Genomic DNA, 22385 nt, shown 5'->3' with positions numbered 1-22385 from the left:
AAAATATAAAGCAAAAAAAAAAGGCTTAAACTCGAACAAAAAAACAACAGGCGGGCCGTGTAGTCTGATCGTTTTCTCTGTTTATTTAGTTAAGCAGCACTACACATATTCCAACTGAAAGAAAGATCACACTATAATTATTCACAGTCCTACAAAACGAGAACAAACACTCAGCAGGAACATTTAAAAACGCCGGGATACGATTGCATTATACATAAAAACAGGTGGCAGAACGCAAATTCAGGCGATACGAATAATCAATTCAATATATACGAATAGCAATCTTTCTAGCAAACTGCGCATCTCTCGTTAGATTTTACTCTTTTATATAAAAATGTAAGAATAGAGAGGTATTACATTATATTATATTGCAATATGAAGAACCGGAAATTCACCTCCTCGTTCGCATTTCAAGTACTTTAAGTCTTTACCGCAGGCACATGTGAAGAACCACAGACTTTACGTTGTGTTTTTTCGCGTCGTTCGCTGGAGAACAACGACTCGATACCCTGTCGAAACGCCAGCTTCTCACCGTGAAATGAGCGATTATTCAGTATGCAAATAAAAATAATGATAGCAGAGAAGTAATAAGTCTATTTATTTATTTATTTTTTTTCCTCCATCGGTTACAGATCTGATGCCTAAACATGTATAAATCCAGTGTCGGGTTAATAAACAACCACACAAAGCTGAATCGTGTCGCTTTTAACAGCTTATTAGTGAATACTAGCAACTACTTATTTTAAAAACTTTTTTTTTTTTAGATACACAGTTGAGAAACTAATTTTGCATTAACCTCATACATAATATTATTATATAATACATCATAATAATATTATATAGAATAGAATTTATTAATATTTATAAATATATCTAAATATTTTGTCTTTTATACAGTGGGATCCAAAAGTCTGAGTCTTTTAATTTAAAAATAAAAATAAATAATAATAATAATAATAGAAATTTAATTTTTGCAAAACAATTTGAGAGCAACGAACATCTGTTTATATATTCAGTGTCACTAAATTACCTTCATTTAATTAGAAATGAAAAGTAGAAATATTTTTATGTTATAATGTTCATTTTACACTTTTCAAAAATAATAAAACATATTTATTTCCATGTTAAAATGCCTGAAAAATAAAAACGTCAATGTGGACTCAGAGTTTTGGGCACCACAGTGTAAAAAAAAAAATGTATATGTATATATATATATATATATATGTATATATATATATATATATATATATATATATATATATATATACATATATATATATATATGTGATGTAAACATAAAAAGACTGGCCTGTGTCTGGATAATTAAAGCTTTTAATTAAGTGCCATTAATATGTCAAAGTGCCTAATGGAGCTAATGTGACGTTCAGTAACTTTATATTATATTTTGGTCGCTGATGGGTAGTGACGTTCGTTCATCATCTGATACACTGAAAACAAGATGCGACTGCTGCACTTTAGAAGCATTTCGGCCTATTTTCAGCTCAGATGTATTAGAAAGACATATTGCATCATAAAAGGGGAACGACTACTTTTTTCCATCTCTTGTACTTTTGAAAAACGGAACCATCAAGTGTTGTATTTTTTCCTCTTCAAGTGATATTTATACATTTCTAAAGACATAATAGCTTGCGAAGATTATGCAGACGTCTCAAGGGTCCTGAGAGTCGTCTTTTTTATCCTTCTTTCCGTCGGCTTCTCCTTCGCCCGTGTCGCTGCCATCGCGTCGTCTCTTGCGGTTTCGGGCTGCGGCCTTTGAGACCGGCAGTGAGCCCATGCCAAGGACTTTATGGATCTGACGGAAAGCCAGCAGTCGCAGCGCATGCTGAAACACAAAACGAGACATGCTTTCAGAATAGCATGGATTACGCAAATGGAAATTTTGGCTAGTCAAACCTAGTTTAGTACCTGAGCACTAGCAGTCACGTCCTCCCGAGCTTGTTTCGACATGCTTCCCAGAGCATCTGTTTGACCTTTCTCACACGGGTCAAGAAGACCTGGACCATCTGAGGGGTGGACAGACATTTAATGACCGAATTAAATCTAAATATTAGTGTAAATGGGTAAGAAATGTGTAGCAAAAGATGCATTTGTGATGCATGCTATTAATAGGACCGCAACTACTGTGTCTCACCCCGTTTTGTTATTGTTAACTAAACTATTAAAAATCGTTTTTGTTAATTGAAATAAAAGAAAAATAAACATACTATAAACTATTCAAGTTTAAATTAAATATTAAAAATATATAAATATTACCTTAGATGAACATTTCTCATTTTTAAGTTTAAGCTAAAGTACTAAAATTGCTAAAACTAAAATAATAACAATTAATTAAACCTAAACAGAAATATTTAAAAACTAAATCTAATAAAAATGACAAAAGCACATAAAATTATTGCACCCTACCCCACTTGTTACTGTTGACAAAAACTATTTAAAAACTGTTTTATTAATAGCAATAAAGCTCAAATAAAGTATAACCTAAATATTAGATGAAAACCGTAAACTGGTTTGGAAACTAAGTAAACTAAATTAAGTTCAAGCTAAAGTACTAAAATTAGAAAAACTTAAATATAAACTATAGCAAAACAGAAATGTTGAGAAGAACAAAAACTAATAAAAATCACAAAAACACATAAAATAACTGCATCTTATCTCAGTTATGTTATTGTTAACTAAAACTATTATTAAAAATCATTTTTGTTAATAGAAATAAAGCTTAAATAAATATAAAAAAGTAAGATGAAAACTATAAACTTAGCTCAACTAGAAATGTGGCCTTGCCAACTAACATTATGTTGAAGTACTAAATTTAATAAAAACTGAAATAAAAATCAATGAATACCAAATAGAAGTATTTAGAAAAATAAAAACTAATAAAAATGATAAAATCACTTAAAATTAGCAGAATTTAAACTACAATTAAAATCCAAACTGAAAATCTAAAAATAAAAAGAACTCTATAAAGTAAACTATAATAGTATATAAATTAAAGTAAAATAATACTGGTCCTACCTGGCAGGAGAATCCCGGTGGAGATGCATTCGAGGACCCTCCGCAGAGCTTCTCCTGGACTGAGTGGACCGGATGCGCTGCTAATGGCTTTTTCCACAAGCAGCTCCATGGCCTTTTTGAACAAAAACGCAACACGTTACCATGTTGACCATTATTAGCTACAGCTAAAATCACCGTTAGCAAGGAAAGCCAACTGACCCAGTCAGGCATCTTGCCCCAGGTAGGTACGCGCTGACACAGATCCCGCAGAACCCGAATAATGATGACGCAAGACTGAAGACCGTTTGCCCGAGCCTGTGGACGAAACTCATTAATATGCAACATCCACAGCTAACAGCAACACTTCAGTTAATAACGCAAAGGCAAATGCTAATTGAAAATGATAATGCTACTAAAATTAATCAATGGTTAAGTCCAAGACCAGAAACATGCTCCATGTAAGTATGCAAACACTCGGTCAATGTATGGCAAGCGCACAGTTCCACTGTACACGTTTAACTACAAAATATTTAGGTAGTTAGCTAGCTAACATGCTAACCAGTTGACAAACTTTACTGACTTGCTCTACGATATTCTTTTCAAATTGTTGTTTATGAGGAAAAAATTTAGCGCAGAAAATATATGCTAATTTCGATTATAGCTCCCCTTGTGGCAATACTGAAAATAAGGTGCATTAGTGATGCAATACTAATTGCGTTCTGACAAATTTATTAATGTAGCTATGCTGGAAGTCGAACTTGTGTTGATAGAAGCAATACGTACTTGCGTAGAGTATGTTTCGGGGTTAGGCGAAAGTCAGTAGCGTGTCGGTTAGCTACGTGTAGCGTTCCCAATAGTGAATTTTTTACAGACCAAGTCAATTTAGTGCTTAGTTATGCTTCTTTCTTCTATAATTTTGGGAAATTTTTTTATTTATTAATTTTTTTTTACATTATGTCTAACTACATTATAATAGACCATTAGCCTAAGCCTGTGGACGAAAGTCAGTAATACGCAACAATCATGGCTGCAATTTAGTTAATACAAATTGTAAATAGTAATGCTAAAATGCTACTAAAATTACACAATTCTGAGCAAGACCAGAAACATACTCTTAAGTACGCAAACACTCAGTTATTGTATTGCAAATGTACAATTCCATTGTACATGCTTAAATACAACTACTTATTTAGATAGTTCGCTAGCTAACATGCCAGCCAGTTGACAATCAACTGACTTGCTCTGCGATATTCTTTTCTAAATGTTGTTTTTGCAATGCTATTTACCACTATAATGGCAATGTGTTACTTATTGCATTCTGACATATTTAACAATGCAACTACAAATGAAGTAAAACTTGCATTGATAGGAGCGATTCATACTTGCGTAGAGTATGTTTCAGGTTTAGCTTAAAGTCAGTAGCATGATGGTAGCTACACATAGCTTTCCCATTAGCGATTCTTTTAACATTCAAGGCATTTGGCGCCTAAATAATGCTTCTTTAAAAATTTGCAATATTTAGTAATTTTTTTTTCTTATTGTAACTTGCAGAGTAGCTATTACTTTTTGAGAGGTTTTTTTTTTTTTTTTACGTTATGCCTAACATAACCGTTATAATTTAATCATGTAACTGTTAAACTAGGAGTAGCTTGTAGCATAGCAAAATATAATTTTAAAGGACCTTCTCCGACACTTTTCACAAGGTTACAGATTACGTATCTACTGCCCTAAAATATTAAATACAATTCAAGCCTATCCTAAACAATCAAAGCCATTTTTTTTTATTTTTTTTTACCTGAAACCATTTAGCATGTCGCAGAGCCGCTAAATACTCAAGGCACTTGGTCCTGCTGAGAACATCCGGAGAGTCTTTCTCTGATGCTGCAAGGACACATGTAGGAAACTCTGTCAATTGTATTTAATAATTTAGCAATGGTAAGAAAAAGTAAGTAGATGTTGTTGATATAACATTGTTGTTAATTAAATGACACAAAGTTTTTTTTAGGGGATTTTTGGCACTAGGCTGTGTTAATGTGATCATTACAACACACTTCAAAACAAAGTAACAACACCGATATTTCACAAGACGAGGGGTTTTCCTCATGTCCAGGTTCCTAAAAAAACTGTTGCAATGTTATGCAAAATATTATTGCTTGGGTCTGTTAATGCATGATTAACAAACCCAAACAGGACAAGTGTGGAGAACCGCTTTGGTTTTTGGTTGTTTGAAAGAAACAGAATTGAGAATATCATTAACAAAATAAAACAACAATGACCTCAGGTTACAAGTCGGAATTTCAGAGGCTTTTGAGGTCATTGTTCAAAAACTTCAGGATGAGAGGATAAAATTGTTTTAGGCCACTTGATGGATGATAAAATCCATATTCTCCAACGTCCTAATCAATAAAAATGTAGTTTAGGTTTCGTCTTATTTAAAAGATACAAAACTCCAAAATGCTGCTATCGTCACTATGTAATCTATTGTGAAACTATTCACAAACTCAGTCCCAAAATACTGCAGTGGCCGCATAGTTTGATTATCTACAGGAGTGACAAACATTTTTCAGCTGAATTCTAGTTTGTTTTTACAAAGTAATTTTTTAAAATCAAGGAAACCCAATTTATTTATTTAAAAAAAAAAATCAGGTAGTCACAAGCAAATTGACATAAAATTTGCATTGCGTGCACAAAATAAACCAAAACAACAATTTGTGAATGCAGTGGCATAATTATAACAAATTAAGTGGCAGTTTAATGAGCATTAACAAAACTTACTATAAAATAATAAGAAATACTGTATTTTACTATTAAAACAATAATGTAATAAAATATGAAATTTAAAAACTAAATTAATAAAAACGAAATTAATAATTTACAATTAATCATTCAAATAAAATTAATTAATAAATAGCTACTAACAATAAAATAAGCCACTGTTTTTGATGAAAAATAGCCAACATGAAGCATATTAATTGATAAAAACTGTTTCTTAACGTGAAAACATCAAGAATCACTAGGGATGCACCGAAGTGTCGGCCGCCGGAAATGATTTTTTATCATTTATATAAATTATTTTTGTTTTTTGGCCGAAAGAGAAAAATGGGCGAAAATATGAGCCTAAAATATCCGCCCAGCAGTGTTCAGGCCTGTGAACATATTTTCTGTCCAATTTTATTGTTTTACTTTTAAATGAAAGTGTGGTTATTTTATTGGCTTGTATATTTTAAAATTCAGCATCATTAAAATAGAGTTAAATTAAAAGGCTTACAAAATTATTTAATGAAATTATAAATAATTATTAAAAAGCATTTTCGGTTTTCGAGCGCATCCAAAATTTTCAGTTTTGGCCCAGCATTTTCATTTCGGTGCATCCCTAAGAATCACAATTTTGCATGATGTAGAATTGACTCTTTTCTGTACATGCGCAAAAATAAATGCGATTGTCACTCCCCAAAATTCACATCGTTCACTGCCACATTTGTGTGTATAAATAACTTGACCTGAAAATGTTTGTGGTCAAAGCTAAAAATCTCTCTCATCCTGAAGTGCGCATGTATCTTAGAACACAACTTGTACAATATTGTGCCACAGTGGTAAAGAAAGGTCAGAGATCCTGTTTTTGATTCCTTAAAAATCTTTCAGAAAGCAATGCAAAACCGAACGAGGGCAAATAATGGACTGAACCGAAAGGAAAAAAGAAAATGAAGGAGGGGAAGGGGGGCAGAAATGAACAGGAAAGCCAATTCACTGATGAAAAATTCAATTCTGTATGGAAATATCCGTATTTTTGGAGAACCAAGGGAACACATATAGTGCTGCTGAGGGAAAGCACGGGTTCTCTAACCTTTCTCCATGTTGGGGACGGGGTCTTCGCGCATCACTGGCGAGGTAAGAGAGATGGTGACCTGCATTTTTGGTTCCTTGCTTGAAAAAATGACGATGTTGGCTTCCTCAGGGTGTACCTGCACCTCATACTGATCTTCAGAAAAGGTCTGCCGGTCAAAAGGACACTTTGCATTACTACAGAGGAGACGGCAGGGGTCAATACAGGGGCCTTAATTTGTCCCTTATAATCCCATTGGCAATTGCCACACTCAAAGTCATGGCTGCATAATGCAGGGGTTAATGGGATATAATGTGTATGGGAATGAAGTACATGCCCCAGTCTCTCTCTGTAGGTGTCGTAACCAGGCAGTGGAACTAAAGATCAGTTAAAGATACATGGACCACAAGAGCAGCAGAAGGAGCAAAGACAAAAGCTCATTTATTTGCAGTTATTTTGAATTATATATGGGTGGATCACACAATAAACCACCAGAAACATGTCTGGGTCATATTTCATCCCAAAAGCCGGGGGATTATAGATTATATTTTGCATCAAGTAAATAAAGTATATTTTAAGATCATAAAGATTTGACATTATTTTCATGACATTTAGCACATTTTCCTGACATAATTAGTCATCACCACAATGCACAACCATGTCAATCTCATTACTGTAATATGAAGTCAAAAAAAAAAAAAAAAAAGAATCTGTATGTTACTGATTGCATCAAGTAAATAACCATATTTTTAAGATTATAAAGATTTGACATTATTTGTGACATTTAGCACATTTTCCCCCATGCATTGAGTCATTAGCGCAATGCACAGCAATCTCAATCTCATTACTGTAATGTGAAAAACCAAAAAAAGAATAAAAGATAATAAAATTGTAAGAAGTATTCATATATTATGTTAGTATTGTACTGAATTTAATTTAATGCTGATTTTAATAAAGATTTTTTTTTTTTTTGTATGTTACGGTAATGAGCTTTTGTTGCTGCATTATAGTAAAGACAATTTAGAAAATATATTAAATTGTAATAAATATTTTTCTGTTTAATTTTCTGCATTTTACAGTAATGAGGTTTTGTGCTGCATTAATGACATTTTAGGAAATATGTCTAATTGACAAATAATTTCCTTTATGATTTTCTGTATGTTATGGTAATGATGTTTTTGCTGCATCACAGCAAAGACAATTTAGGAAATATGATGTTCATGAATAAAAAAAATCCTAATTTTCTGTATAATTTGTTGCATGTAATGAAATATGTTTAATTGTCATGAATATAATTGACTATAATTTTTTTGTATGTTACGGCAATTATTTTTTTTCTGTATCATAGTAAAGAAGGAAATGTTAAATTGTAATAAAAATAATTTTCCACAATCATTTTATGGTAATGAGATTTTGTGCTGCATTAATGACATTTCAGGAAACGTTTAATTGTCATGAAAATAATTTAAGAAATATGTCAAACTGTGATAAAAATTATTTTTTACATCTCTTTCTGCATGTTACAGTAATTTTTTGAAAACAATTGAAATTTCATTAAAATAGTTTTCTGTATGAATTTCTGCATGTTATGCTGTATGATATGCTTTTTTGCAGCAGCATTACAGTAATGACATTTTAGGAAATGTTTAGTTTTCAACAATAAAAAAAAAGTAAAGGGCATAAACAATACTCTTCATTTGCTTTATACAACATATGATACATTTTAATTTTAAGTATTTTGAACAAATGTAAATATTTTACATTTAAAAAAAAAAAAAAAAAATTCTAATTTTTTTTTTTACTTTTGATTCAGGTGTAAAATATGACCTGGACATTCCTTAGTGAGACTCGCGCATATGACAGCCAAGCTTTATTTTAAGAAATTGCAAAATGTTAACCAAACACCCAGCTACATGTTGCTATATACGGTATAAGCTTAACACCTGAGATCATGTGATTTCTCATGTAGGCGATTTCCATCATGTAACAGCCAGAACAAAGTGAAACAAGGTGATAAAACCATAAGTGCAAAGTTGAGAGCATAAACAGGTCATAAGTCAAATGTTTTTTTAGCAGCTTCGACATAAACGTTTATTTTACATGCACAGCAACTTCACACACACACAAAAAAGACAAGCTTACCGCTAGTTGTTTGGGCAGTTGCTCCGCAATGGTTTTCAATAGAGATACGGTGGGTTTCTTGGCCGCTAACAGGATGAGCTGGACGTTGCGATCACCGCGCAGGAGGAGACCTTTAGCCAGGATTCCCACACGCATGACTCCTTTGAGAATACGAGCCTGAGACTCCGACCTGTCCAAGAGGAAGCATGTAAATCTAAACTTCGCACTACTATTCGATAGTATAAACACAAAACTAGCTGGCGAGAGTCCTCACTGTTTGTCCGTCGCGTCGTTGTCGTCGTCGTCGTCTGCAGCACACGCCTCCTTTTCCAGCAGCGAATCAGACACCAGTTTGAGAGCGCGCTCAGAATGCGACACGATTCGCTGGACGGCCTGAAGCTCCTCCTCCACGGGGTAGATGGCCGAGTGTTTGGCCATGATGTGGCGGTCGTCGGGCGAATCAGGCCTTCGCGAGGGCTAAAGATAAATGGGAGAATTGTTACGCTTTACAATTTGATAAAAACTAGCATCTGATCAGTTTTTGTCTGAAATGTCATTGTGTGTTCTTACCAATAGGGGCGGCACCGGCATGCTGGGCCGGCCCATGAGAGGGGGCGGGGCCATTCTGTGTCTCATCTCCACCCAGTATAACTGCTCCTCCTCCATCCTCCGCCAGTACATGTCCTCCTCGTACCTCCTACTGGACGACACATGGAAATGTGAATATAAAAAGTTACAAATCACGTCATCGTAACCACATTCAGTGTAAAGAAAGATGTGAGAATTAATATGTACAACATTTGAAAAATGTGTACTACATTTTTTAAAGGGTGCCAAAACTGTAATCATATTAAAAATGTTTTTGTGCGAGTATAAATATGTGAAAATTGTTATATATTCAGATTTCCCTGAATATAAAAAGTAAAACGTGACTTAAACCATGTTTGATGTACATCGTTTCACAATATTCTGCACAAAATTACTCAAAATAAATAATTTATTAAACACAGTGCAAAAAATGGTGTGAAAATTTACATATGTACTATTTGTAATTATAATATTATATATAGTATTTGATAAAACGCTGAATTTTAATCATTAAAAAGGTTATATATAATTTATGATTCGAAAATAATTACATTTTATTACATTTAAAGTGATTATATATTATATTTGCAAAAAATGTACACTAAAATTATTAAACTGCTAAATTTGAATTATGACAAATGTTATATACTTTTAAATTTTGTAATGTGAAAATTATTACACTAATAATTATTATATACAATATTTGCAAAAAGTACAGTAAATTATAGAATGTGTGATTTTATGTACACACATATATAAATGATGAACATATTCAAAGTGACTTAAATCATGTTTGATGCACATTCGTTAAAAGTTGTGAAAATGTCACATTTTCACAGAGTTCAGTATCATGCGATGTATTTTAACTTGCAGTGAAAAGGCCTTGTGAAATGTGCAATAAACGTTTCGATGTTAAAGTTCATTGAAACTTTGTCAGAAATGGTGTGAAAGCAGATGAAGACCTCATTTCCATGTGCCAGCGCTGTTCGTCCTCTTGCTGTCTCTTCAGCACTGATTTCTGCTTCTGCTTTCGCAGTTTGACTTCCAGAAGCTTCCGCGCTCGATTACTGGGCTTGATCTCCACAGGAAGGTCTGGGTTCACTTTTTTCTATAAAACAAGAAAATATCGGTCAATAACTGCAGCCGATTTAAAGTCTTCATTATCTGTTTTATAATGTTAGTTTGACTGTCTTGTGTTTTGAACAGAAGTGTCTCGAAGTTAAGCTTTTTTGCACTCATTTTAGATTTATATGAATAATGTAAAACTAATAAATAAAAGCTAAGAAAAACAAGAAAATCTAATTATATGAAGCAATTTTCATTGGGCAAGTATCTAATTTACTTTTTCAATAACAGACAAACTCTTGTTTATTATATAAATAATTGTTGAATTTAATAATTATTAACATACAAAAATACATATATTTAAACATTTAATAAAATCATTTATTTATAAAATAACAACTAGTTAATAAAAAATGCATGAAACGTATATAAAATATAAGTATGAAGTTTCATTGTGGCACATAAGAACATAGAAAGATGTTGTTGTTTTTTTACCTTGTACTGCAGACGGTGCCTCCGTCCCTTCAGGTGCATGTCTTTAGCATTGGGATCGTTGAAACTGCATTCACACAGTTTACAGTGAAAGCGAATCACCTTACCATCATCATTTCGAACCTGAGGAGGAAAAAACACGATTCAGAGACTTAAAACCCTCAGGAGAAAGACAAATACCCAATTATCCTTAAATGTCACACATTTACTAGAAGAAATCCTTTCGATTCTGACTGATTCACTAATAAATGATTCGTGAATCAATTTGACTGATTCATTGACAAAAAGACAGATTCACTCCTTTTGTTCAAGTTGTAGGGTGTATTCACACCTGTCTTGTTTGGTTCGATTAAAACGAACTGTTTTTTTTCCCCCTTTGGTGCGGATCTTTTGGGCAGGTGTGAATACAGCAATCGCACTCTGGTGCACACCAAACAACCGAACCAAGACCCAGCTGAAGAGGTGGTCTCGGTTTGGTTTCAAACGAACTCTGGTATGGTCCGTTTAAGGTGTGAATATGAACCGGCCTCGATCCGACCCAATTGCAGAAAGCACGCTCAGAAACACACAGCTCGCGCAAATAGTGCTGTTGTTTGCATTTCAATCGCTTAAATCACTTGTTTTTAAACCGCAATGCTTAAAAACACGTGCAAATTATGAGTTTCGTGACCATAGCGCCCACAGCAACGTGACATGAGCGCACTAAATAGGCTAAAGCTTGCCGCAAAGCCCCAGCAAAAGTTACAAGGAATGTGTCTGGGGAAAATAGTAAGGAGATATTTTAATTATTTATTAATAAACTAGTGTTTTCTGAGTCAGTGTCACAAAGATGAAGTTAAAAATCCTGACTCGCCATCTCCTCATTGGACGCTTCTTTAGAAAGAAATGCATCCTTACGGATTATAATGAAAGAGTTTTTGTTTTGGATATGAATTATTTCGTTTTGGATATTAATTATTTCGTTTTGTAGTAATTCAAAGCTTTCTATAGATATATTCATCATGTCTGTAAGGAAAATATTCAACGAAGAGTTTCGGTTCATTTTTGTGAAGCGCTCCTGTTCAAGACTGGGACAGCAAGCGCATCCTATTAGTTTTCTTTATTTTAGAAAAGCACTACGTTTTCTTGATATTCCAAACAATGTATTATTCTTACCTTTATGAGCAACAATTACGGAGTATTTAATTTGTTTCCACTGATGTCCCGAAGCGCGCTTCAGTTTCCACTCTCCGCACAAACAATTATATGCGCCTAGCGCACATTTATCTAGGTCAAATGTTTAAACTAACATTTTGATATGCTGTAAGTATTTTATTTCTATAGATTTTATTTTCGGCAAGTCGTAATTACATTGTATGACATTTGATGCTCATAAGTTTCTTCATATTAGTATCTCATAACAGCAAATCAGTAAAAGAATAAAAATTGCACTACGAAAGATCTCCATGATTAGCCTGTTTTTGCACTTCCTGTTTTCCCTGCTTGAGAATTTCTGTCCAATGAATGGATGACCTTGGCACACGTGTGGTTTTGTTTACAATTTCTGGTTCACTTGCAAAAAGGGCAGTGTGAAAGCGAACCGCACCAAACAAACAAAAAAAAAAAATTATATTTGGTCCGGACCAAAGCAAGTGAACTATCGGACTTTCCTGGTGTGAATACACCCTTACTCAACACAATATGCAAATAATGAAATATTCTGATTGAACGGCCTCACCTCTTCGACATAATCGTGTCCCACAGGCTGAATGTCTCCTTGAGCTCCAGTACCATCTCCATCCTCATCGTCGCTCAAAGTGTCCGTCTTCACTAAAGACGGCTTCGTCTCCTCCGTCTTTACCGGAGCTGGTGTGGATGTTCTGCTGCCTGGAGAGAAATGCATATTGGGAAATTTACTCTATTTCATGTTTCTGCAAGATGGCTGTTTGTAATGTAACCATGCTACCAAAATATTTATGATGTGCAGGGTTTGTTGCATGATTACATCTAAATTTATCAGTTCATAACCTGCTGAGCAACATTATCTGGAATGAATATCACAACTATATAACGCAAAAAGACTGAGCAAGACTTCTGTGTTGATGTCATGTTACAATCTGAAAGACATTGCGTCAACATGAAGACTGAAATGTGTATGAGGAGACTTTTCTCCTCCAAGGCAGGATGTAAATCATCTATTCTCGTCATGTGGGTTTTGTGAGTGATGCACTAAAGAGGAAATATCATCTATTTCTGTGATCAGTGTGAACACTGATTGTGTAAGCGCTGGTGAAATTAAGGTGAAGTAATGCAGAAAACAACTATAATCCCTATACTAGAAACATCAGGCATTTATGCGACTAAAACGGAGCTAAAACTAAAAATGAAACACATTGGGCCTCATTTATGAGACATAAGCTGAACATAATTGTGTGCAAACAGGTCTTATAAACATTTTTACATAAACTGTCACAAATGTAAAACAATTTAGGTGTAAATCGTTCATAAAACTTTGTTAACATTCATTAAAATGAGTTAATGCAATGAAGAGTGAAACATTTATTGATTTTTGTTAAATGTTAGTTAATAAAAATACAATTTAATAAAACTATAAAATAAAACAGTTATTACTAAATGTTAGTTCATGTTAACTAATGTATTAAACAAAAGTGACCTTATTGTTAAGTTTTACCAACATTTCTTAAACAAATTTGCACAAAACCTGAAGAATTCTAATGTAAATCAGTCGTAAAACAATTTTTGCAATCGCACGATTGCGAAAATTTATATTTGCAAACAGCTAATGCAAGGAAAGTTAAGAGGCCAAATAAGTTTAGTCCGATTTCTGAATCAATCATTTGTAAATCTTGTGTAAAAAATGTTACTGAATTTCTGTGTAAATAATTTTTACGTTAAAAATCTGTAAATGATTACTAAAATCATTATGTAAACTGTCATTACTGCAAATGAATTAAAAAAACATGCACATAAGCTCCGATGTTAATGTCAACAAATTCCTTTTAATCATTCAGTAGTTTTATACTACTTACTTGTGCAATTGTGAAAATAATGTAAATAATTCGCAAAACCATTCTTGTTAAAATTCTCGTAATTGCAAAAAATTTCTGCGCAAGTAATTTGTAAAATTAATTGTTTTGAAAACACATTATTTTAGATTAGTATTTCAAATGATTTACACAGAAATTTGTTCTGTTCACATTTTACGAAAAAGGCCCTAAATCATTATGTAGTGTCGCAACTGCAAATAAATTTATAATAAATTCACATAATCTCCAGTGTAAATGTCGCAAGTGCGAACAAAACAGTATTCCGAATGATTTACAGAGACATTGATTATGCTTATTTAATGAAAAGGCTCTGTAAGGTCACTTACCGATAATTGCAACTTTAGCAGTGGCAGGTTTTTTCGCAGGAGACGCCACGGGTTTGGAAAGTGCTGCCGCTGGCATCTTCTGCGCAATCGATGTAGGGGTGGGAGTGGTTGTCGCAGCCGTCTTGCTAGTAGTCATTGTCACGGCAGCAGGGGCAGAGCTCACGAAAACGGGCTCCGTGGAAGGGATGGGTTTGCCAAGTTTGGTGTGCAACTTCACCACCTGAGGAAAAGTTCGATAGCAGGTGCATTTCAATGAAAAGATTCAAAGACACCAACAAATCCGCAACACCAAAACATGTCAAAAAGCTCAAGAGCACTGAAAGAGCCAAATGAAACACGACATTTAACTAACCTTCTGGTGCTTGGATCCCCTGATGTGTGCGGCGTATGCATCGGCACCGGTGCACGAGACGTCGCACAATTCACAGCGCAGCTGCGTCTGGACACCGCGAGGTCCGTTGGTCACCTGACTGCCGCTCTTCTGAGCTGCCTCTTTCTTCTTGTGCTTCTGTCCTTCCAGATGTTCCCGATACGTCTGCAGGAGAACACAGGAACATGAAGAAATACATTTGCTACTACTTTCCACTAAATGTGGGACACGTCGGTCTTCTAAAAATGTTTTTTTTTTTTTCTCTCAACTTTAGTAGAACTTACACCAAATTTTACAGTTTTATTTCCAACTATATTCTAAAGATTTTCACTCAGAGGTTTGTTCATATATCATTCGCCTGGTTTTATACAACATTTTATTTCTACAAGCATAGTGAAATTTAACTTATTTCTTGCTGTTGACAGCATTTTCTGATTTATGGAGTGAGAAAAAGCAATATCCAGAATTCTTTAGGTAAAAACATTTGACATTATGTTTCAAAAGACACAATTTTTAACCTGGCTTTACAGATTTCTTCTGTGGAAATGCACATAGATCAGTTTAATTTTTTTTATTTAATTAAAAAAAAAAAAACTTGTAATACAAGGATTATTTGCAATTCTTAACAACAAACTGCCACAAAAACTTTGACAAAAACTAGGGTAATGTAGACTACTGCCTAAATATGGATTTTGGACCGTCAAAACTGGTCAAAATAGACTAAAAACTGAAGCAATAGATATCACCATACTTCTCCAGTAGATTGAATGCATTAAAAATTGCAAAGTTACAAGTTTTCTAAAATGCTATGTTTAAATATGCAAGTAAGGTGTTATCTAATTAAACATGCACCAACTTTCATACATTTCCAAATAAAATACTGTCAGCAGCAAGAAAAAAAAAAGAAAAAAAAGTTACATTTCACAATGTTTTAGGAATAAAATGTTGCATAAAACCAGGCAGCAATATGGGGGAAAGTTCATTTTAAAAGTAATAGATGACAATATTGCATTACGCCATAAAATGTAACTAATTACATTACTTAGTTACTAACATAAATGTTTTTACATTGTACTTACATTTAAAAAAAATAATTTCTGTAATTACTTTTATAACTACGCTGTTGACCCATCCCTTATACCATGCATCAAACTTGATCCTGGAGGGTCGGTGTCCTGCAGAGTTTAGCTCCAACTTGCCTCAACACACCTGCCTGGAAGTTTCAAGTATACCTAGTAAGACCTTGATTAGCTGCTTCAGGTGTGTTTGATTAGGGACGGAGCTGAACTCTGCAGGCACCGAACTTGGTGACCCCTGCCTTTCACCCTAACCCACCCTTAAACCTACGCAGACCACCAAACCTGTCCCTAAACTTACCCGTATCCCACCTCAATAGCAGCAGAAGTGTTTTGCAATAGAATATGAACACAATTAATACATTGCAGTTATTTTGTGATGTAAGTACATAGTAGTTAAGGCCACCTAATATAAAGTGGGACCATAAGTTTTTCACACCATAAGTGAAATTAATAAGCCTCAGGCTGAAGGAAGTGTTTCTGTCAGCATGGGGACAGGAAAGATGTCAGTAAATAAATGGGAAAACAAAGCAACTTGCGGTACTCATTTGAAAAAATAACTAAGATTTCATTGTAAACTTAAAAGTAATACATTACTTTACTAGTTACCTGGGAAAGTAATTTGATTACATAACTTTCATTACTTTGAATGTGTTACCCTAACACTGCCTTTCAGTAAAAATCTTCATAATACAGATGGGAATAAAACTGTTAAGCTTAGTGTAAGTGCTACTGAAGTAGAGGGGGAAAAAATCATTTTGAGAATCTGCCTTTAAAATATGAATTGAAATTCAAGTCTACTGACAAAAATAGATCGTAACAATAAACTGACACAAAAGCAACCATTCAACTTTCATTGGCTGATGTTGTGTGGATTAGTTTGATTAGTGGATTAGTTAGGCGTAGCGTAAGAACCAACGTTTGTTTACAGGAGCAAAGGAAGCAAAGTTTCCTTACTTTACAGTCTCCTCTTGGCTTATATTAAAATCCTCTGACATTTTTCTTCGACAAATCCTTGTTTTGTACATCTAATTCCTCTGCGCTTCCGCGTTCGTCACTTCTCACCGGAGTTTGCGCTACGACAATATGCTACGTCATCCGTCCGGAAAGGTGTTCTATTGTGAATGCGCGTACAAATTGGTATCTATTGCGCGTATCTATTGGTTCAAAACTGCATCAGGAGGCTTTTATTCATCCCCCTGAGCCGTGTGAGGCACTTTTTATTGTGGATGGGGACTTTTGAAAAATAACACTCATTCACTGTCATTATAATGCTTGGAAGAATCAGGACATTTTTAAATATAACTCCGAATGGATTCGTCTGAAAGAAGAAAGTCATATACACCTAGGGTGGCTTGTGAGTGAGTAAATCATGGGGTAATTTTCATATTTTGGGTGAACTAACCCTTTAAGTTCTCTTCGGCTGAAGAATAAAAGACCTATACATTTTGGATGGCCTGAGGGTGAGTAAATAATCAGGAAAATTGCATTTTTGGGTGAAACTGAATGTGGATTTCATGCAAACGCTCACCTGTGGACCGGCACAGCTTATCTTGCAGATATCGCAATAGTGCAGCTGTGGCTGTTTGGGCGGCCCTTTGGGCTTTTGGATCTTGTTCTGGTGGAAAACAGGTTTCTTGTATGTGTTGACGGAATGGCTGGTGATCGTGCCACTTCCAGTGTTGCTCCAGGAGGAGTTGGCGAGCTGTTTTGGAGGTTGTTGCGTCTGCTGCGGCGGCGGCGGAGGCTGTTGCGGCTGCTGGAGAGGTGGTTGAGGCTGCGCCTGCGGGGGCGCCAGCTGTGCCGGCTGGAAGTACGAAGGCGTGGATGTGTAACCGCTAGACTCATAGCTGGAATAGCTGAGACCGGCTGAAGCAACAAAGAAAGAGATACCATTAGACGATATGCCGGTGGCTATTTGTGGCGTATAAAGCTGAATCAGATGCGGACATACCAGAGTAGGACGTAGCAGCTGTGGAGTTGAAGGAAGAACTGGGGGTGTAAGTGGATATGGGGGCTGGAGTTTGCTGTACGCTGGTTGATGTCGGGTAGATGGTGTAGCTAGAGGACACAGAGCTCACAGCGGGAGGGGGTTTCAGAGCTGCGACCTGTCTTTGAACAGGCGGCTGACTGTACACTGTGCTCGTGGGGCTGTAGCCAGTTTTCAGGCCTGAAAAGGCAAAGATGTTCTCATTTAAACCTAAATATTGAATATTATGATGATATTTGATTGCTCTGAAATAGCTTAGATGGGCTTGTTATTTCTTATAGCATTCTAAATATTTAAAGCAAGACTTAAAATACCCGTAAAGCCCACATGGTTTCTCACCAAAATAAATATTTAATTAGGGCTGCGCGATAAATCGAATGCGATTGTCATGCGCATCTCGTCAGTAAAGCCGGCTCTGTGATTAGTAGTAAATCTCCATGATGTGCTTTCAGATGGAGCGGCATTTGCTACACAGAGCCGTAGATCATTGACAAGCTACGCAATATCATGTCCATAATCGAAGATTAATCACCTTCAATTATGAACACGATATTGCGTAGCTTGTCAGTGAACTACGGCTCGGTGTATTAAATGCCGCTCAATCCGAAAGCACGTCATGGAGATTTACTACTAATCACAGAGCCGGCTTTACTGACGAGATGCGCATGACAATCGCATGCGATTTATCGTGCAGCCCTATATTTAATTATTTTCATTTATATGCACCAATATAACAATACAAACAACACTACTACTTATATATTTTTATAGTATTTATTAGTATTTTGAATTAGCTTTTATTTTTAAGAACGTCATTTTTATATATTTTCATTTTATTTTTAAATTAAATTTTAGTTTAAGTTTTAGTCATTTTATGTGCTTTGTCATTTTTATTAGTGTTTGGGAATGTTGGGGTTAGTTGTGGCCTAATGGTTAGAGAGTCGGACTCGTAACCCAAATGTTGCGAGTTTGAGTTTGAGGTCCGGCAGGAATTGTAGGTGTCCTTGAGCAAGGCACCGAACCCCCAACTGCTCCCCGGGCGCCGCAGCATAAATGGCTGCCCACTGCTCCGGATGTGTGTTCACGGTGTGTGTGTGTGCACTTAGGATGGGTTAAATGCAGAGCACAAATTCCAAGTATGGGTTACATTGCAATAGTCACAATACTGGTTAACGTATAATTATAATAAGTAAAAATAATTAATAATAATTAAATAATTATATTTCACTAACATTCTTACAAAAATAAAAATGCAATTAAGTGTAAAATATAATAATAGCAAACATTACATTAAAATATTAAACATTACAATATTAAACAGTCTGTAAATCAATATTACCTTTATGGTTACAGATATTGAAATTTATTTTTAAAATTACTTAGTATTTCTGAATGGGAATGTTGCAGACCAGAGTCGAATCTGCATCACTCGCATGAGTGCCAAAGCTCAACATGTCTGCCGAAAAAAAAAAAAAAAAAAAAAAAAACTGGAAACACATTTACAAAACAACTTAAAGGGATTGTTCACCCAAAAATAACAATTCCGTCATTATTTACTCATAAAAGAAGATACTTTGTAAAATGTTGATAACCAAACAGTTTCTGGTCCCTAATGACTTCCATAGCATCTTTTTCCACACTGTATTAGTCAATGGGGATCATCAACTGTTTGGTTACTCACATTATTCAAAATCTTCTTTTATTTTTATCAGAAGAAAGAAACATACAAGTTTGGAACAACTTGAGGATGCTTAAATGATGACAATTTTTGGGTAAACCAAACACAAACTGTCATCTTAAATCCGCTTACATACAGTACTTGGCCATTATTGCTGTTAAAGAGGAATCAGACTCACCTGTCTGGAAGTAGGCCTCAGTTGCTGTTCGCTGCGCAGGTGCAATGCTTGTTTGAAAGTACTGCTTGTTCTCATAGCTGCTGACCGGCGGCGGTGGTCGACCGTAGTTATAATTCTCCTGTATAACCAATTAAAGTAAATAAGTAAATGAGCCCACTTGAGATGCATCATTAAAAACAATGAAGCAAAGAGAAGACTTACCGGTTCAGTCAACACCTGGTAAGTTTGAGGGGTGGTCGTCAGTTGTGGGGTTGTTTCAGGCTGCCGGTAGCCGTAGTTTGGGGCGGGATGGGGCTGGTAGGTGGGGTAGGGGGTGGTCACCGCAGGACTCGCCGGTTGGGCGGTGACGGAGGGGTACGAGGCCGTCACCGCATGGGCCACTCCGGGGGCGGGCTGGACATTATAGCTGCCCGTGGTTGGGTGGGAATAGGCAGGAGGCGGCTGGGTGCTGGATGGGAATTTCGGGATTCAGAATTAATATGGTTTATACACCCTTCCCTTATGAAAATTAACCATGGTTTTACTACAAATTAAACCAAAAAACAATGGTTATTATAGTTAAACCATGGTAACCACTAATTCACCATGGTTTTGCTATACTAACCATTGTTTATAGTGGTTATATTTTAGCGGTTATACAAATGTGACCCTGGACCACAAAACCAGTCGAAATTCACACAGGTATATTTGTAGCAATAGTGAAGAAATACATTGTATAGGTAAAAATTATCAAGCTTTCTTTCATGCCAAAAATCATTAGGAAATTAAGTAAAGATCATGTTCCATGAAGATATTATGTAAATATATCAAAACTTAATTTCTGATTAGCAATACATTGCTTAGGAGTTAATTTAGACAGTTTTAAAGGCAATTTTCTCAATATTTTGATTTTTTTTTTTTGCACTCTCAGATTCCAGATATATATATTTTCATACAGTTGTATCTCGGCCAAATGTTGTCCTGTCCTATTCCCAGCTAACCTAAGCTTATTTACTTAGCTTTTCAGATGTTTAAATCTAAATTTTTGAAAAAGGGTCACAAATGGTCATCAATACGCCAAAAAACCATGGTTACTACACTTTTACTACAATAAAACCATGATTAATTTTCGTAGGGGTTACAAGTGTGCAAAATATCATGGTAATAGTATTTAATTTAAAGACTAGGCTATCAAAATATAGAACTTTTTGTAAGCATATGCTCATTTTTAATACTAAAGTCACAGAATTGTATGGTAAAGCATAGTGCCAAATGTTTACCATGGTATAAACATGGTACTCCATGGTACAACGAGTCAATAAGTATGGCAGCACCGCGGTATTTATACTAGCACACGCATATTTCACGTGAACACACGTTCACGATATAATAATAACATGCAAGCATTAATAAACACAAAAACAACAGTAGCTCATGAGATCTTTGCGCACTGGCCGTTAGCATCTCGTTTAAATACATGCCGTGGCATCACCACTGCTGTAAATTAGCGATGTATTCATGCGCACATGTGTTTGTTTCGTACCTGTACTGCGGGGCGGCGGCGGCGGCGGCGGCAGCTGCATGTGTGAATCCATAATAATTACTGGCCGCCATCATAGAAACTTCAGCAGCAGCAACGGCGGCGGCGTCTCCGGCGATCACGTGACCGACACGTGTCCTTGACGTCAACGGTCACCTTCGCGCCGCTGCCCCCCGCGGAGCCTCAAAATAAACCGTTGATGTACAGATGAATTACAATTATGTATATTATACACCTATGAATAGTTACATAGGTTTATATCAGTGACATATGGCTACGGTGGCGCTCTGAAATGATGAGGTGAAATAATTAAGTTTTGAGCATTTTTAGAACAATATAAAAACAGAATAACGTTACACTTCAGGTTTCGTCTATATTATATTTGTAAACGATGCTCAGCTATTACTTTTAATAGTCACTTAATTTATTTTGGTAACTTTGCGTGTCAAATGCTCGGTATAAACACTGCAGGTGTTGGTCGACGAGTAACGTTACAGAGATCTTTAAGTTTACTAAAAACCGCCTCAAAGACCTTTAGTTCAGTTTATTTCAGCTTTAATTTGGACGTGACAGAAAGACGCGACATTTGTGTGGGTGAGTTTTGATTTAAACTTAGTATTTTTTTAAAGATTCATTCAGACAGATATAGGTAATGCTCAGGAACATAGAAGGCGGGATTTATTGCGTGGCGCGATTATTATTCTTCTAATTATATTAACATTAATTAACCCAAATACACAACATAGGCTATATAAATATAAATATATTTTCTAAAATATTTTACAAATACTAATATTTTGTACAAATATATAAAATAAAGTAAACAAAAATATATATATATACAATATTACTCTATAATTAACTAATATGTCCACATACTTACATGTAAATTATCAAATTATATGTACTTTATATATATATATATATATATATGTGTGTGTGTGTGTGTGTGTGTGTGTAAATTTCATTATTTTATGATTTATAGATATATAAAAATCCAAATGTAAATCAAAGTAAATCAAATGTACCACCATATATATATATATATATATATATATATATATATATATATATATATATATATTTACAAATAGTAATAT

The 22385-nt window shown here is 35.0% G+C and overlaps 1 protein-coding gene across 2 annotated transcripts; it reads right to left on the bottom strand.

The window, feature by feature from the left end:
- Positions 1-63: 63 nt before the first annotated feature.
- Positions 64-21468, bottom strand: zfr2 (zinc finger RNA binding protein 2). 2 transcript variants are annotated; one of them, XM_058759729.1, is made up of 19 exons: positions 21289-21468; positions 19968-20214; positions 19767-19884; positions 17875-18090; positions 17452-17789; positions 14827-15009; positions 14475-14694; positions 12819-12967; positions 11105-11224; positions 10507-10652; positions 9527-9653; positions 9231-9433; positions 8978-9146; positions 6857-7004; positions 4808-4893; positions 3232-3327; positions 3034-3145; positions 1927-2024; positions 64-1843 (listed from the first exon to the last, which is right to left on the bottom strand). In XM_058759729.1, exons 1-19 carry the CDS (start codon positions 21360-21362, stop codon positions 1670-1672), a joined length of 3024 nt encoding a protein of 1007 aa, XP_058615712.1. In that variant the 5' UTR covers positions 21363-21468; the 3' UTR covers positions 64-1669. The 2 variants fall into 2 exon arrangements, with proteins under 2 accessions (XP_058615712.1, XP_058615711.1); XM_058759728.1 differs by having other exon boundaries at positions 9527-9656; positions 21289-21467.
- Positions 21469-22385: the final 917 nt, after the last annotated feature.

The sequence above is a fragment of the Onychostoma macrolepis genome, chromosome 22 (assembly GCF_012432095.1).
Source record: "Onychostoma macrolepis isolate SWU-2019 chromosome 22, ASM1243209v1, whole genome shotgun sequence".
Taxonomy (NCBI): Eukaryota; Metazoa; Chordata; class Actinopteri; order Cypriniformes; family Cyprinidae; genus Onychostoma; species Onychostoma macrolepis.
The sequence above is the reverse complement of the archived record's forward strand: the minus strand, read 5'-3'. Positions and strand labels throughout refer to the sequence as shown.